The sequence below is a fragment of the Delphinapterus leucas genome, chromosome 16, assembly GCF_059928025.1.
Source record: "Delphinapterus leucas isolate spDelLeu-1000000601 "Yukka" chromosome 16, BTC_Dleu_Yukka2, whole genome shotgun sequence".
Taxonomy (NCBI): domain Eukaryota; kingdom Metazoa; phylum Chordata; class Mammalia; order Artiodactyla; family Monodontidae; genus Delphinapterus; species Delphinapterus leucas.
This window is the reverse complement of record NC_143144.1, coordinates 591,656-608,049: the sequence shown is the minus strand read 5'-3', so window position 1 is coordinate 608,049 and position 16,394 is coordinate 591,656. Positions and strand designations below refer to the sequence as shown.

Here is a 16,394-nt window from a genome sequence, read left to right as displayed (position 1 = left end):
TGTTGAAAGGGGAGTAATCAAAGGATCAGAAGGGGCAAGTCAGGAAACTGCTTTTATTCATGAAAATTAAAGCTAATAAAAAATAGAAAATGTCTTCTAGCTCTAAAAAAATAAAAAATAAAATAAAGAACAAAATAAATAAAACCCTTGGACTTTCCTAAATGATTGGAGCAAAAAAGGTGTCTTGATATTCATAACAAGCCCCTTTCAAGTACACTGAGTTTATGCTAATGCAGTGACTTTTGGAAGCACCTAAGGATGGGGGCTGGTTGTCAGGGGAACCAGCCCTGTCTTTAGTGTTGGAACCTTCAGTCCCACCTCTGACCTCCAGGGAGGAAAGGGGAGCAGAGCCGGAGACTGATTCAATCACCAATGTCCAATGATTTAATCAATCAAGCCTGTGTAAATAAGCCTCCATAGAAACCCAAGGGGACAGGGTTCAGAGAACTTCTGGGTCAGCAAACAGGTGGAGATTCAGGGAGAGCGGCACCCAGGTGCTCCATGCCCTTTCCCCATACCTTGCCCTGTGCATCTCTTCCATCTGACTCTTCCTGAGTTATATCCTTTTATAATAAACTGGTAATCTGGAGAGTGAAATGCTTCTCTGAGTTCTATAAGCTGCTGTAGAGAATTAAACCTAAGGAGGGGGCTGCTGGAACCTATAAGCTGCTCAGTCAGAAGCCCAGGTGACAACCTGGACCTGTGACTGGCATCTGAAGACTGGCAGCCTTGTAGGACTGAGCCCTTAGTCTGAGGGACCTGACAACATCTACAGGTAAGCAGTGTTGTCAGAATTGAGTTGAATTGTAGGATACCCAGCTGGTGTCCCAGAGAACTGCTTGGTGATGTGGGGAAAAAACCCACACATCAGAGTTAGTGTTAGAATCGTAGCTATAAACCACAGAAATGACTAAATAACCTTTAGGTTTAAAAAATATTCATAAGGGAGATCCCATAATACTTACAACTGAAAGACAACTGAAATGAAAACATTTCTTTACCCCAACAATAACTAGAAACAATTCAAAAGTAAAATACCGTTCCCATTAACAATGAAACATATGAAGCACCCAGAAAATAACTCAGCAAAGAAAACACAAACTCTCCATTTAAAAAAGTCCAAAACTCTATTAAAAGGACATAAAAGATGTTCTGAATAAATGAAGAGGTCTTCCAGTCTTGGATGACATTATTAAAATAATAGTTCTCAATATAATCTACAAATTTAATAAACTGAGCACCATCAGGACTTTTTAAAAACCTCAACCAAAAAAAAAAAAAACCCTCAACCACTTAATTTAAATTTATATAAAAAACTATAAGCCCATCAACGGCTAAGTCCTGATAATGTTCAAACTTTGAAAAAGGGGACACTTCTCCAGGTAATGAGACATATTGCAAAGCACATTTATGACAGCTGTCTGGTACCCACCAAAGACAGAAAAACATCCATGCAAGGAAGAGAACAGACCCTCAGACAGGGTATGGGAATAATCTAAAGATGGCATTAAACATCCACGAGTAAAAATTGTTTAGTAGACGATGCTGAAGACTTTGCTTTGCCATGTGTGTCACACCACACGCTCAAGAGGACTCTGGACAGAGCAGATGTTTAAATGTAGATGGTCAATCAATAACACTACAGAAGGCTGGGGAGGAGAGAATGTTGGTGACCTGAGCCTAAGAAAGAATTTCTTAAATGAGAAGAAAATAGCACAAACCACAGATGAAAAATAGATCTGATTATGGCAAGATTAAGTACTTCTGTTCAACAAAGGATACAACAAATTTTAAAAAGGGATGAAATGCTAGGGGAAGATATTTATAACATCAAAAATTGATTCTAGGGCTTCCCTGGTGGCACAGTGGTTAAGAATCCGCCTGCCAATGCAGGAGACATGGGTTCGATCCCTGGTCCGGGAAGATCTCACATGCCACGGAGCAACTAAGCCCGTGCGCCACAACTACTGAGCCTGCACTCTCCAGCCCGTGTGCCACAACTACGGAAGCCCATGCACCTAGAGCCCATGCTCCACAACAAGAGACCCCACGACAATGAAAAGCCCGCGCATAGCAACGGACACCCAACGCAGCCAAAAATAAATAAATAAGATAAATAAATTTATTTTTAAAAAATTGATTCTATATGTCAAAATTTCAACAATTACATAGAACTGAATCCACTCCAAATAGTTTAAATAGCAAGAGACTCACGGCAGGGTATTCCTTGTCTTACAGAGTCTTGGAAGGGCTGAAGACAAAGTAGAGACCACTCACCGAGCCGTGACTGAGAACAAGGCCATCAAAGCAGTGGCCACTCTTCTCTGATCTAAGGCCTGGGTCCCAAGAGCACACTTGGCTCCCAGGTCAGGAGGTTTCCCAGCTGGGCCACCCCTGCTGCCAGCCCAGAACTGGGCTGTGCCCGCCGGGGCCACACCAGGGCCTGTGGGAAGTGGTGCCTGGACACCAGGCCTCTGCTTGGCTTGAAAGAGCAAACAGCAGAGGTCAATCCTGGACCTTGTCGAGGTCTTCCAGACGTGGCACGAATTCATCCAACCTAAACCACATCTAAAACACAACCCACAAGGGACTCTGAGAAACATCACTTTTACAAGAGCCTATAATGTAAGGAAAGAAGACCAGAGGGGGTTTAGCAATGCTCCATCACATCCTCAACACTGGTAATAGAGCCACATCTGGAATACACAGAGAACCTCTGTGACCAAACAAGAAAAATCAGGAAACCTTATAGAAAAAGTACAAAGATACGAACAGGCAAGTCACAGAAGGGTAAACCCAAACAGCTAAAAACATACAAAGTTTTTCTCAAAGGTATTAGCCATCAGATAAATACAAAGTAAAAAGTAAAACAATGACATACCACTTTCTCATTGGATTAGTAAAAATTCAAAAATTAGATAAATGCTGATTTGCTGTGCTAGCGAGTATAAACTGGGAGAAATATTTTAAAAACTAAACTGGCAGTACCCATACAAATTAAGTAAATTTTCATTTTTTTAACCTAGCAATCTCACTCCTGAATATACATTCCAGAGAAGTTCTCACACAGGACCCGTGTGGGAATACTAATCACAGTGCTGTCTGTGGTGGCATCTAGACGTCCACCCTGGTGGATGCGGAAATCAAAGGTAAGGACCATCCATGGCCACAATACACACCTCCAGGGTCGAGACTCACATACAACAGATATGAACAGTGTCCCTGGGGCTGGACGACCCAGAGGAACTCTCACTCTTTGTAACAGAATAAAGCAGTAAGAAACAACCCACCTGATAAACATTCACCAGGAAAACTTTGTACATTTTTTCCCCAAAGGCTCCCGAGTTAAAAAAAAAAAAAAGCAAAAGAATGAAGTCTACAATTCAGACTGTTTGTATAACAGAAAATTAAATACACACAGAAATACTACACACTTTACAAAAATACGTACAATTTTAAGGATATCAATCAAACACATAAAAGCTGTTCCAAAAAAAAATGCTGTTCCCTGCATCCATGAGGGAGGTCAGAATAGGAAATGAAAATACAGAAAATAAATCCAAGGACAACGTGAAGAGTTCTGCATGGACTAACAATGCCCTTAGGGTACCAATAAACGCGCACTTCTGTCCTCAAGGCCAGGGAGAGAGTGTCAGTAAGACCTAGAACTACTAGGGAGAGTACAAGCTACCTGAAAAAGGACTCGGAACATTCAAGACAGGGGAGGGACAGAGACTAAGCAAGGGGAGAAAAACTGCAGCACAGTAAATAATAATATACAAAAGTGTTTATATAAGAGGGTGTGGAGGAAAGGGAACCCTCCTCCACTGGTAGTGGGAATGTAAATTGTGCAGCCACTATGGAAAACCACTGTGGAGGTTCCTCAAGAAACTAAAAATACAACTACCATATGATCCAGCAATCCCACTCCTGGGCATACATCCCAAGAAAACCATGGTTTGAAAGGATACATGCACCCCAATGTTCATAGCAGCACTATTTACAACAGCCAAGACATGGAAGCAACCTAAGTGTCCACTGACAGATGAATGGATAAAGAAGATGTGGTATATATACACAATGGAATGTTACTCAACCATTAAAAAGAATGAAATAATGCCATTTGCAGCAACAGGAATGGATCTAGAGATTATACTAAGTAAAGTACAGAGAAAGACAAATCTCATATGATAACACGTATATGTGGAATCTAAAAAAAATGATACAAATGAACTTATTTCCAAAACAGAAATAGACTCACAGACATAGAAAACAAACTTAGGGTTACCAAAGGTGATAGCAGGGGGAGGGGTAAATTAGGAGTTTGAGATTAACACATGCATACTATGATATATAAAACAGATAAACAAAGACCTACAGTATAGCACAGGGAACTATATTCAGTATCTTGTAATAAACTATAATGGAAAATAATCTGAAAAAGAAAATATATATATGACTGAATCACTTTGCTGTACACCTGAAACTAACACAACATTGTAAATCAACTATAGTTCGATTAAAAAATGGTTAAATAATTTTTTAAAAAAATTTTAAGTATATATATATAATATGTAATCATTTATACATAATATGTTGTATTTTTATATATATGTGTAGTGTATATGAACTTTAGTCTCAGGGCAAGAGGGAACCACTGAAATGTTTCTACTCTGGGACCGGCCAGTTCAGCTCTGTATTTTAAATAGTGGACTCTCTTGCCTTGTAGCGAATTACTGGAAAAGAGCCAGACTGAGGACAGGGAGAACGTTTAGAATCTCAATGTTGGATAATCTTTTCTAGGAAATGTAGAGGCAATGGGAATAGAAATTAGAAGACTTATCAAAGAGAAATTTAAGAATAGAGAAAATGGAAGGACTAACTGAGGTCAAGTTCAAGTATGAGAAGGGTGAGAAAACCAAGGGGTGTGGCAAGGCTGGACAGCCAAACCTCGGTTGGGAATCCCAGGAGGCAGGTATTTAGAGGGAGGGAAAAGAGTAGGTACAGTGACCCATTAGACACAGTGACACTCCTAGACCTGTGACAGCTCAATGACGAGTCTGATGCAGAAAGGAGGGGGCCAGAGGTGCAGACAGCCGTCCACTGGATCTAGGCGGTGAGAAGCCAGGAGGCCACATGCTCAGCTTTTATTATCCTGAAGCAGATGGTAGTGAAAATGATCTGCGAATTTAGAGTCAAGTGAGGCTCCTTAGAGAAATCATCCAAGTCAGAGATAAAAGGCTTCCAGAATCACCCCTTCACTTACATCACATTTTCAGCCCAGAGACAAATGGCTCTCCACCTACATCACTGCAGTTCTTATTCAGCCTTATTAGCTCACCAACAATATATTGGATCCAACGGAGTCAACACATTTTTAATTTTTCCAAGAACAAAATAAAGACACATCAAGCCCTATATCCTGAAGTAAACTGCCAGGATACTATCCAAACATTTTACACCCTCAAAGCCGTTTAACCAAAATAGCACAGCAAGGACAGTGAGAAATAAGTGCTGAACATCCTGGGTAGCTGCAAAATGTAATACCTCCCAAGGAGAAACCACATCCCTCACCTCTCCAAGCAGCAAGTGCTGGTCTATAGCTTTGAAACGTGCTGGGTGGGGGAAATTATCTACAAGTATATGTTTGCAAAAACCATCTCTATTGTTACCCCATTGTTTTTATGACTCTTCTCAAAGATAAGACTTTTATGTTAATAATGAAGAGACTCATGGCTTCCAAAACTTTCCACAGAGTATTCAAATGCATTTGTTTGGAATCCTGAAATAGTTCCTTTCTAGCCTATTTGCTTCTTAATGAGCTTGAACAAGCTGCACTACTTTAAGGCCAATAAAACTTTTTAAAAAGGTAAAATACCTAAAAGCTCTCAAAACGTTTTATCTGTCTAGTCTCTTCAGAAAATTTCATGTCAACACAAACTTCTAAATGAAATACTCATAAAAGTTATTTAAGTAAGTGTATAAAATAGTATGGAAAATTGAGGACAAAACCAATATATTAAAGTATACTGAAATAATTTATAAGAATTAGTACTACTACTTTTACTGAGAAGTTTAAACTAAAAGGAAAAATGCAAAGCCTATAGCCCATTCAAGAATCGGAGACTCTTATTGTCCTTAGATAATGAATCTAAGGATTTCCTCAATGGATGTGGTGTCACTATTAGAATTTGGAGTGTATTTAGACTCCATACACTCTAAATCCTTGGGTCATAACATCGAACAACACAGCCTTCCCTTCTGTAGATTCCATGAAACAGGTCCGCCACCCACCATACCCGCAGTCACTACCCTGGTGTACAAAAACACAAGGTCCCAAGTGCACAACAGATAACAGCTTTCCAACCAACCCAAATCCCCTTTAGCATCAATTAACAACTGATCAAAGCCACCAACGTCTTACCACCAGCTAGTACCGATGCCCAGAGCATCTCTACTCCACAGTAAAAGCGGTTCCTCGGGCTTCCCTGGTGGTGCAGTGGTTGAGAGTCCGCCTGCCGATGCAAGGGACGCGGGTTCGTGCCCCGGTCCGGGAAGATCCCACATGCCGCGGAGCGGCTGGGCCCGTGAGCCATGGCCGCTGAGCCTGCGCGTCCGGAGCCTGTGCTCCACAACGGGAGAGGCCACAACAGTGAGAAAAAAGTGGATCCCCCTAGATTAGGGATTTTCTTCCACTCTAACAGTAAAGTTCTAAATACGCAAAGTATCATTATCTGGAGAAAAGGATAACTCCTGGAACCATCACTCCTATAGAATTGCTGGGATGGATAAGACTTGGAGGAAGCAGCTTCCCACCAGGATTACACTCACTTTTACAACCTGGGAAACCAGGGCACTAAGAGGAGGTAAGAAATTATCGCCACGTTTTACAGGAAACCAGTAGTATACTTAAAAAGGGAGGTCGATGGAAAGACTTCTCAGCCTGCACTCCTGCCGCAGTGCTGCTCTGTGTATAAAGCCACAATTTAAATGACACAGAATTCTTCTCCACACATGTGCACTAGATCATGGGTTGGCCAAAAAGTGCCTTCGGTGTTTAAGTAAAAATAAAAGACACATTTTTCATTTTCACCAAGAACTTTATTGAACAATGCATTCACCTTTTTGTTCCACTACCTTCTGCCATTTTTCTGGCAACTTCATGATTCCACCTTTCCAAAGCTTTTTATGTTTTTGAGCAAAGAACCATTCCAGGTGCCTTTTACAGTCTTCCAGGGAATTGAAATTTTTTCCATTAACAGAATTTTGTAAAGAATTCTTCTTAAAGAAATAAATGGAAATCTGAAGGTGCAGTGTCTGGTGAATACAGCGGATGAATCAGAACTTCCCAGCCAAACTGTAACAGTTTTTGCCTGGTCATCAAAGAAACATGTGGTCTTGCGTTATGCTGATGGAAGATTACACGTTTTCTGTTCAAATTCCGGAAGCTTTTCGTCGAACGCTGCTTTTAGTTGGTCTAATTGGGAGCGGTACTTGTTGGAATTAATCGTTCGGCGTTGAGAAGTAGCTCATAATAAAGGACTCCCTTCCAATCCCACCATATACACAACATCACCTTCTTTGGATGAAGACCGGCCTCTGGTGTGGTTGGTGGTGGTTCATTTCGCTTGCCCCATGATCTCTTCCATTCCACATTGTTGTACAGCATCCACTTTTCATTGCCCATCACAATTTGTTTTAAAAACAGAACGCTTTCATTACGTTTAAGTAGAGAATCACATGCGGAAATATGGTCAAGAAGGATTTTTTTCCCACTTAACTTCTGTGGACCCAAACATCAAAGCGATTAACATAACCAAGCTGGTGCAAATGATTTTTAACGCTCGATTTGGATATTTTGAGGATGTCAGCTATCTCCCGCATGGTATAACGTTGACTGTTCTCAATTAATGTCTCGATTTGATCACTATCAACTTCAACTGGTCTACCCAACTGTGGAGCATCATCCAGTGAGAAATCTCCAGCACGAAACTTTGCAAACCACTTTCGACATGTTCCATCAGTCACAGCACCTTCTCCATACACTGCACAAATCTTTTTTTGTGTTTCCATTGCATTTTTACCTTTCTTGAAATAATAAAGCATAATATGCCAAAAATGTTGGTTTTTCTTTCATTTTCAATATTAAGATGGCTACACAAAAATTCACCAATTTTGATAACGTTTTTTAAATGCACGCTGATATGACACCTGTCACATACAATCTAACAAAATTGTTTTGAATGAAGTTAGAGACAACTAAGTGCTACCAGAGCCATCTTATGGAAAAAACCGAATGAACATTTCGGCCAACCCAATACCACCAAGACCCTTCTGCCTGAAGTATAAAAAGAGACCCAGGGAATTCCCTGGTGGTCCAATGGTCACAACACGGGGCTTTCACTGCTGTGGGCACGCGTTCCATCCCTGGTCAGGAAACTAACATCCTGCAAGCTGTGCAGCATGGCCAAAAAACATACTACTACTAATAAAAACTTTTTAAATAAAAAGAAACAAGAAGGAGTAGGGTTTAAGCACTTTTAAGCATAATTTTAAAACACAGAAAAGGCTTAATTTTCTCAAGAAATTATTCTATTCTCCCTGAAAATAAAAAGGACTATTTTTGGCCCGTTGCAGCTCTGGCATAACAGATAATAAAGGCTCCAGTGGGTCCAAGGTATGGTGCACAGAGGAATGGCAGTAATTTTCCCACCCAATGAATGCCTCCAGGTACATCCTTGAAGGGGACGAAGATACAAAGGTTTCCCTCTCTCTCTCCCACAGTGGAGCAGGTATCAAAAGACAACACTTCTCTGGCATGGTCAGCATCCTCTTCTAAGCATCCAATAACTTATCTTTTGTTCTTATCATTCTGATGTTACAATACCTCGATTTACTAACTACCATTTCAAATTGACTAGAAGTTTTATTTTCCATGTATTTATATATTTAATATTTAAAAAGCCTCAGAAAGTTTTCAATCACTAAAATCACATCCAAAACTATCAAGTCACAAGGCAGTACATATTTGTTTCTTCCTAATGGGCCCTTCATTCTAAATTTCATTAACATCAGGTTGTTACTTATAATGCAAAAGCAGGAATGAAGGGAATAATGAAAGTTTCCTCTTCTTTCATTACCAACAAAATTTATATTTGGAAGCTTAGAGTTACTGCATTATCATTGCTATGTTAAAATCAATCCACAAAAATCAGAATAGATGTTCTCTCAACACAAATTCTACCAAAGTATCATTCTACCTTCACCACTGAGTCAATCATAACTCAATGAAAATAATTAATTTCCACCACCCAAAAATGTTAGTAACTTTCCAACTTAAATTCTACTAGCTTTAGTTACAATAGATAATCAACTCCCCTGTTTGAAGAAAATGGTGAATGAGCTTCATAAAGGCCTCAGTGTGCTCAATGTACACCTGACTGACTGGCACACAGTGGGCGCGGAGTAGGTACTCGCAGAGGATAGACAGGAGCGGGTGATGAATGGACAGAATCAGGTGAGCAGGCAAGGAGAGAGGAAAAGCAGAAGGAAGTGAGAAGGAAGACCTAAAGAATCCCCAAATCCAAGAAGTATACATGATATGATATAGGCAGTAAGCACAGAGATGCAGAGACGACCACCAGTCAGGCCCAACTGGGAAAGATACCAAAGAGGAAATGGGAATTCAATCAGCCTTTTCAGATGCTAAGTCAAGAGAGACAAATTGTGTTACAGGAGAGTGAAAACTGTTCGACAAAGGCACAAAGTCAGGGGAATGAAATGACTGTTCATAGAACAGTAAGCAGATTAACTTGACTAAAGTAGAGAGTTTCTGAAGGAAACCATGGGAGGTGAAGCTGCAAAGCCAGGGGGGTAAATACTGTGCCTCCTCTACCCCACCCCCCTTTAAACACCACCACCTCCCCCTAATCACACAGTCATCCTCCACCATATGCTTTCCTTATCCAAACCCCCAAGCAAACTACAATTTCTGATAAAGTGACAAAAAGGCTTACAATCATAGAAAATGCAAGAAAAGAAAAAAACTGATATATAAACAATTTGCAAAAAAAAACCCTATTGACTAGAAATATTTTCAACAAGTATCGGATTACATCCTTCCCAGTGTTTATACACAATTTCAGAGTTGTTTTGTTTTGATGTGACAAATTTGGTTTGGCACTTTGAACAATGTAGTCCATTAAGGCAATAAACCAGGACAGACAAGTAAATAGCACCAACTGTGTGCCTTCTATGTACCAGGCAGAGTTGTAGGGGCTTTACATACACTATTTAATCGTAATATTATTAACTTGAAATGATTCCTCCACCTTCATACATATGAGAAAAAATTACTTAAGAGTCACCTAACTGAACAGCCAGCTAGGATGCAGATATATCTGGAATACCAGTAGTTAGAGGAACCACAGTTGCATCACCCAAGGTGTGTGCTCAGCACCTTTTTAATGGAATCAGAAGGAAACACTGCTCTAAATGCACCTGCTCAAGTTCATGTACACATGGCTTGTATCCAAATGCCTAAATGCATGAAAAGCCAGGCCAGTGGGGTAAATGACTTCAATCCAAACCACAGCCTTACAGGAACCATGAGAAAGGATGTTTTAGACCAAACTAAAATGATTTGAGAACAGTGCTACCTGTCCCAGCTTATGCTGCCAAATCTGATTCAAACACATGAAGCCCAGTAACGCAAGATATAGGGGAAAAGACGGCATTCTTGTAATCCCCTTTCCTGTCATAGTAACACTGATGCATTACACACAACAGGGGTGATTTCTGACCCTCACTCATTTATTGGTCAATAACTGGACGTCTACACTCTGTCAGATGCTACTGCTGGATATAAGACTGCTCCAGGCTCTAAAAAGTTCACAGTCTAATAACTTCACAAGCAGCGTGAGAAAGTCTGCACTCCTAGAGAGGGTCTTCTTTCTACTTTGATATAAAAATCAAGATAACCTTTAGAAAAGCCAAAATGAGAGTCATGCAATCTAAAATTTAAAGCCCACGCCCTTTATGGACTAGCTAGTGCTCCAAAAGCTCACTGACACACTTCATTTTATTTTATTCACATTAACAACAGATTTGGTTTTCTAAGTACAGATCCTAGATGGGCCATTGGCTACTTAATGCCCTGAGGTAAGTTACTTTACCTGCCTGACCATGGTTCGCTCACTGGGAAAACGAAGATAAACAGCTAGAACTCAAGACTATCATAAGGATTTGAGATAATTATGTAATGCACCAACACAGAGCCTGGCATTTAGCAGAAGTGCAATAAATATAGCTAACATCATAATCACAGGATTCATAAACCAATAACAAATTGATCACAAAAATCAAATTAGAAGTAATGGGGGGGGTGGAGAAGAGACCAAAGACAGCTCTAAGAATCAATAGCTGACGGGAAGGAAAAAGTCAAGAAAACCACACAGATACAAAACCTCAGCAACAGCTAACTGGAGTCACCAGCCTATTACACTTCAACAGCAGTTGAGGGCAACAGCAGTGTTTTCACGGGATGCAACCATGATGGGTCTAAAAGATGACATTAAGCCAGTTAAAGCAGATGAACCATTCAGGCCACGTGTTTAAGAAAAAGAAGGATAAGCACATAATTGACTTTGGAAAGGCTTCTATCAAAAGTGATTCAGCATCACAAATTTAACATTTCACATGTCTACACTTTAATTAACTGCAAAATTCTATTCACAAGCTTGTGCTGTAAGGAAAGCATGTGCAAAGAAATCTCTTAAATTTCATAGCCATTTTTGCACTAAACACTGAAAAAGATGTTTTTTCAAGCAAATGAACTGTGAAATTTCAGTGTAGTGGCCTAAAACATCATCAGCTCCTTAACAGCTAAAACAAGATAAAGTCTTGGTCCCCAATAAATGTTATTATATCTGCCAAAGAAACACAAACATGTGCCATGGAGATCTCTTTTCACTCGAATTTTCTCCCTACATTTGGAAGGCAGTAAAAAGCAAAATGAATCACAGTGTGACCTTGGAAAACTTTCACCTCTTTGTTTACCTCCATTTGCCCACCAGTTACAAGATTCGGTTAAACCTACCTTTTTTTTTTGTAAGAAAGTGAGTGAGATAAATATATAGAAACTGCAACACAAATATCCACTGGTCACTGGCCAACTATAGCCAAGCATCACATATAAAGTAGGGAATGCCTCTTATGTATCACTTATGCGTGGAATCTAAAATATGACACAAATGAACTTATCTACAAAACAGAAAGACTCACAGACATAGAGAACATGGTTCTCTGGTTGCCATGGGGGAGGGTGTTGGGGGAGGGATGGAGTGGGAGGTTGGGGTTAGCAGATGTAAGCTATCACAAATAAAATGGATAAATAACAAGGTCCTACTGTATAGCACAGGGAGCTCTATTCAATATCCTGTGATAAACCATAATGGAAAATAATATTAAAAATAAAGAATGGGGGCTTCCCTGGTGGCGCAGTGGTTGGGAGTCCGCTTGCCGATGCAGGGGACGTCGGATCGTGCCCCGGTCCGGGAAGATCCCACATGCCGCGGAGCGGCTGGGCCCGTGAGCCATGGCCGCTGAGCCTGCGCGTCCGGAGCCTGTGCTCCGCAACGGGAGAGGCCACAACAGTGAGAGGCCCGCGTACCACAAAAATAAATAAATAAATAAAGAATGTATATATGTACATAACTGAGTCACCTTGCTGTACAGCAGAAATTAACATAACACTGAAAATCGACTGTACTTCAATAAAAATAAAGTGGGTGATGCCCATATTAAAGCAACTAACTCTGCACAGTAAAAAATCCTGCTTGGAGATGTCAACAAAAAAACCCAGGTACCTCTTGAACAGGAATCCTGTAAGAGTCCCAAATTTCAAGTTTGGAAATACTTATCAAATTTAAATGAAATGCTAGCTCCAAGAATACCCTTGTTTTTTTTTCCCTTAATGGAAACAAAACTTCAACCTATTTAGGGTCCTACGATCTTCAGGACTCTGACCAATCCTCCTATGAATTCCTGTCTCCTCATCCCTTGCCAGGAGGTAAGTCACTGCACACTTGATGCACCCAGAGTACTACATCTCTATGTGCACTTGTCAGTGAGGCTTGGAAAGGCAGAGACATGATTTAATGATCTTTGTATCACCTAGCATCTAACACACTGCCTGGCATAACATGGCTGCCCCGTATACATAGATATATATATTTGTTAAATGAAGGAAATGAATATATTTGAAATTCTAAAGCAGAACAACCATTAATATTAATGAATGATCATCTTAATTTTGGTGATATTTTCATTTCTAGAAAAATATATAAAATGAGCGTTACCTAGATAAGGAGGACATACTGAATTTCTTAACAACATTAAATTCACAAAAGTTAACAAAAGAACTTTCCGATCCTCTTCCTTCAAAATCAGTCTTTTGGACGTTTTTATGTTTCTTTTTTGTTTTGTTTTGTTTTATTTACAATTTATCTAACGGATATTAGACTATAAATATTCCTTTAACTTAACCTACACGATATCGGGAAGGGAGAAGTAAAAGAGGGACAGCAAGCATGTAAAATGAATCAAAGAGGCTACTCTGAAGTGTAAGAATCTATAAACGTAAAATAAAAGATGGCCCATGGATGAAATTTAAAATGTGGCCAATACAAGTAAGTACCAAACATGAACAGCATTTAGCTAACTAACAAGCATCCGTGCTCTGGAGAAACATCATCTACTGTTTCATAGATACCCTATTTATTAAAGCCACAGAACCTAAGATTTTAAGCTTTTCAAATTACATTTGAAATTTTTAATCATTCAAATACTTATCACTACCTACCGGGACTTGCATGAATTCTCATTTTCCCCTGCTCCTTAAATTCTTACACTCAATTATTTCATTTAAAAATTAAGAAAAGTTAGTAAACATGAAACAAGCTGACACTCTACCAGCAGGCACTTAAGGAAAGGCGTGGGACCTACGCAAGGATAAACTCATCGCACTGCTCCACATTTTCCGCCGTGAGCCGAGCGTTCAGCCGGCTTTGCCAAGTCCATACGGACGCTGGAAAGGTACCAGTAGTAGCATCCCGGGTGCTTTTGGCCTGCTCACCATCACTGTCTCCAGGCTGGGCCATGAAACTAAATGTAAATGATGCCTAATATTCTAGATCACTATGCATTAATTTCCTGAAAGTATGCATCAGATTTGGTTGCGTCAGCAACCAGAAGTGACCACCTAAGTTCACTACGGCGTCCACGCCGATCGCTGAGAGAGAAACTACGTGTCACATGCGTGCACATGGGCGTGTACCTCAGAGCAGTCCTAGAATAGATGATATGTCAGAGGACCGTGAACAATCTCGTTATTTTTAATGCTGTGGGAGGAGGAAGGAAAGAGAATGATGGCTTTGCAAACGGTGCCAAAAAAGGAGCCGATCTGCCTGGCGTGACCCGGGATATTTTGGAGAAGTGGACAGAGCGGCCCTTGCTCCCGATGCCTTAGGACAGAGGCCCCTAAGCTGCTCCCTTTAAGACCCTGTGTACAAACGGAAACATCTCCGAGGGGCAGGCGCCCTGGGCCCCGAGCCCGGCGCTCACCTGCGAACACGTCCTGAAGACCGCCCGCCCCGCGCTGCGTCAGGTGCGCCGAGACCCCCGCCCCGGGCGCTCGGCCCAGCTCCGCGGTCCAATCGGCCGAGCGGCTGCGGCCCGCGCGGGGTTTCCTGGCCGGGGCGGCGGCGGCGGCGGCGGCGGCGGGGGCCGCGGCGGCTCCGGACCCCCGGTCCAAGGAGGACTCCGGCCGTCTCTGGACCCGGGGGCTCTGGCTGGGGGACGCGGCCGGGGAGGGCCCGGGCGAGCTGAGCTGCCGGGTGGTGGTCCTGACGTAGCAGGGCGCCAGGAGCGGGCGGGCCCGGGAGCAGCGCGGGCTGCGCGCCGGGCTGCACGGCGGGGAGGCGGCCGCGGGGACGCTGGGCCTCGGCGCGCCCTCCTCGCGCGTTGCCCCCGGCCTGCGCGGGGCCTCTCCCGCCGCCGGGCCCCACTCCGCCCCCGGAGAGCCTCTGGGCGCGTCCTCGAAAGCGTCCTCCTCGCCTTCCTCGTCCGTGTCCGCGGCCCCTCGCTCCCCGGGAGCCGACCCGGGAGACGGCAAGGCGGCGGCCGCGGCCTGTTCTGCAGCCGGGGGTCGGTCGGGGCGTGCGGACGGCGCCGCCTCGGCGCCTGGGCCCGGCGGGGGTCGGTCCAGGCCCGGCAGGGCCCCGGGCGGGGGGGCAGCGGAGGGGGTCGACGCCGGGGGCGACTCGGGGCTCAGGGACTGCTGCTGCTGCTGCATCTGCTGGAGACGGATCGCCTGCTGGATGTCCGAGAGCAAGTCCTCCTGCTCCGCGGCCGAGTGAAAGCTGTAGAGGTCTGTGTCTGAGCCCGAGCTAGTCCTTTGTCCATCCTGCACCCCCGCCGCAGTCTCCGAATCCTCGGCCACCGCCGGGCTCCCGACCCCGGCGGAGCCAGGACCCCGGGGCCGCGTCACCTCGGAAGGGTCGGCACACTCCGTATCGGACAGGCCCGTCTCGTCGGCCGAGAGGCTGAGGTCCGGGATTTTGGTGACCAGGGAGTGGGCGCTGTCCAGCTCGCCGGCCTGCAGGGCCTGAGGGTCCAGTACATCCTCACGGGAGCCGCCAGCACCTCTGCCCTTGGACAGGGTCTTCCGAATGCGCAGGTTGGAAAAGACCGAGGCCCTCGGGTCCGACCGGCTCTTCTTCCTGCCCGGCTCCCCACCGCCGCCCCCCTTGCCGTGCCGGCCCGGCGCCTTCTTGCCCCCGCCCGCCTTCTTTGTGCCCTCGGCCTCGCGGAGCCCGGCGGCGTCCTCGCTGCCGCCGCCGCCGCCTCCGTGCGGGGCATCGCCCGCACTCCTCTTCGGCTTCGCGTCCTGGTTCCCCATGCTGCTGCCGCCGCCGCCGCCGTCGCCGCGGGCATTCAGGCCATGCCAGCTCCTCGGCCCGGCCGCGCTGGCATCCCGAGGATTCGGGTGGCGAGCGAGCTGCTGAGAAGAGGGAGGCCGGCCACGCACCTGCCGCGCTTCGCAGAACGCGCCGCGGCTGCGCCCGCCCGCGCGGGGCTGAACGCGCTCACGCAGCGCCGCCAATGGCCGCGCGGAACGCACAAGGCCCCGCCCCTGTCCGTTTTCAGCACCGCCCCCTCCCGCCCCCGGCCCTTCGGCCCCGCCCCCCACCGCTGAAGCGCCAGGAGCGCGTCTGGGTCTGAGGACCTCAATATCCGCCACCGGAATCCAATGCCTGGTCCCTGCTGAAGGGCTTGGCAGCTGGAAGATCCACGCTGAACAAAAAAAGAAAAAATTTAAAGGGGAAAAAGGAAAG

The 16,394-nt window shown here is 44.1% G+C and overlaps 1 protein-coding gene across 1 annotated transcript in view; it reads right to left on the bottom strand.

The window, feature by feature from the left end:
* LOC111184024 (formin-2) overlaps window positions 1-15,992 on the bottom strand; it is a 188,742-nt gene extending 172,750 nt beyond the window's left edge. The window contains exons 1-2 of the mRNA XM_089898410.1: window positions 14,374-15,992; window positions 2,278-2,482 (exon numbers count right to left, since the gene is read on the bottom strand). Coding sequence (XP_089754536.1) covers window positions 2,278-2,482; window positions 14,374-15,958 — 1,790 coding nt within the window. The 5' untranslated portion in view covers window positions 15,959-15,992. The remainder of the gene's footprint in view (window positions 1-2,277; window positions 2,483-14,373) is intronic.
* Window positions 15,993-16,394: the final 402 nt, after the last annotated feature.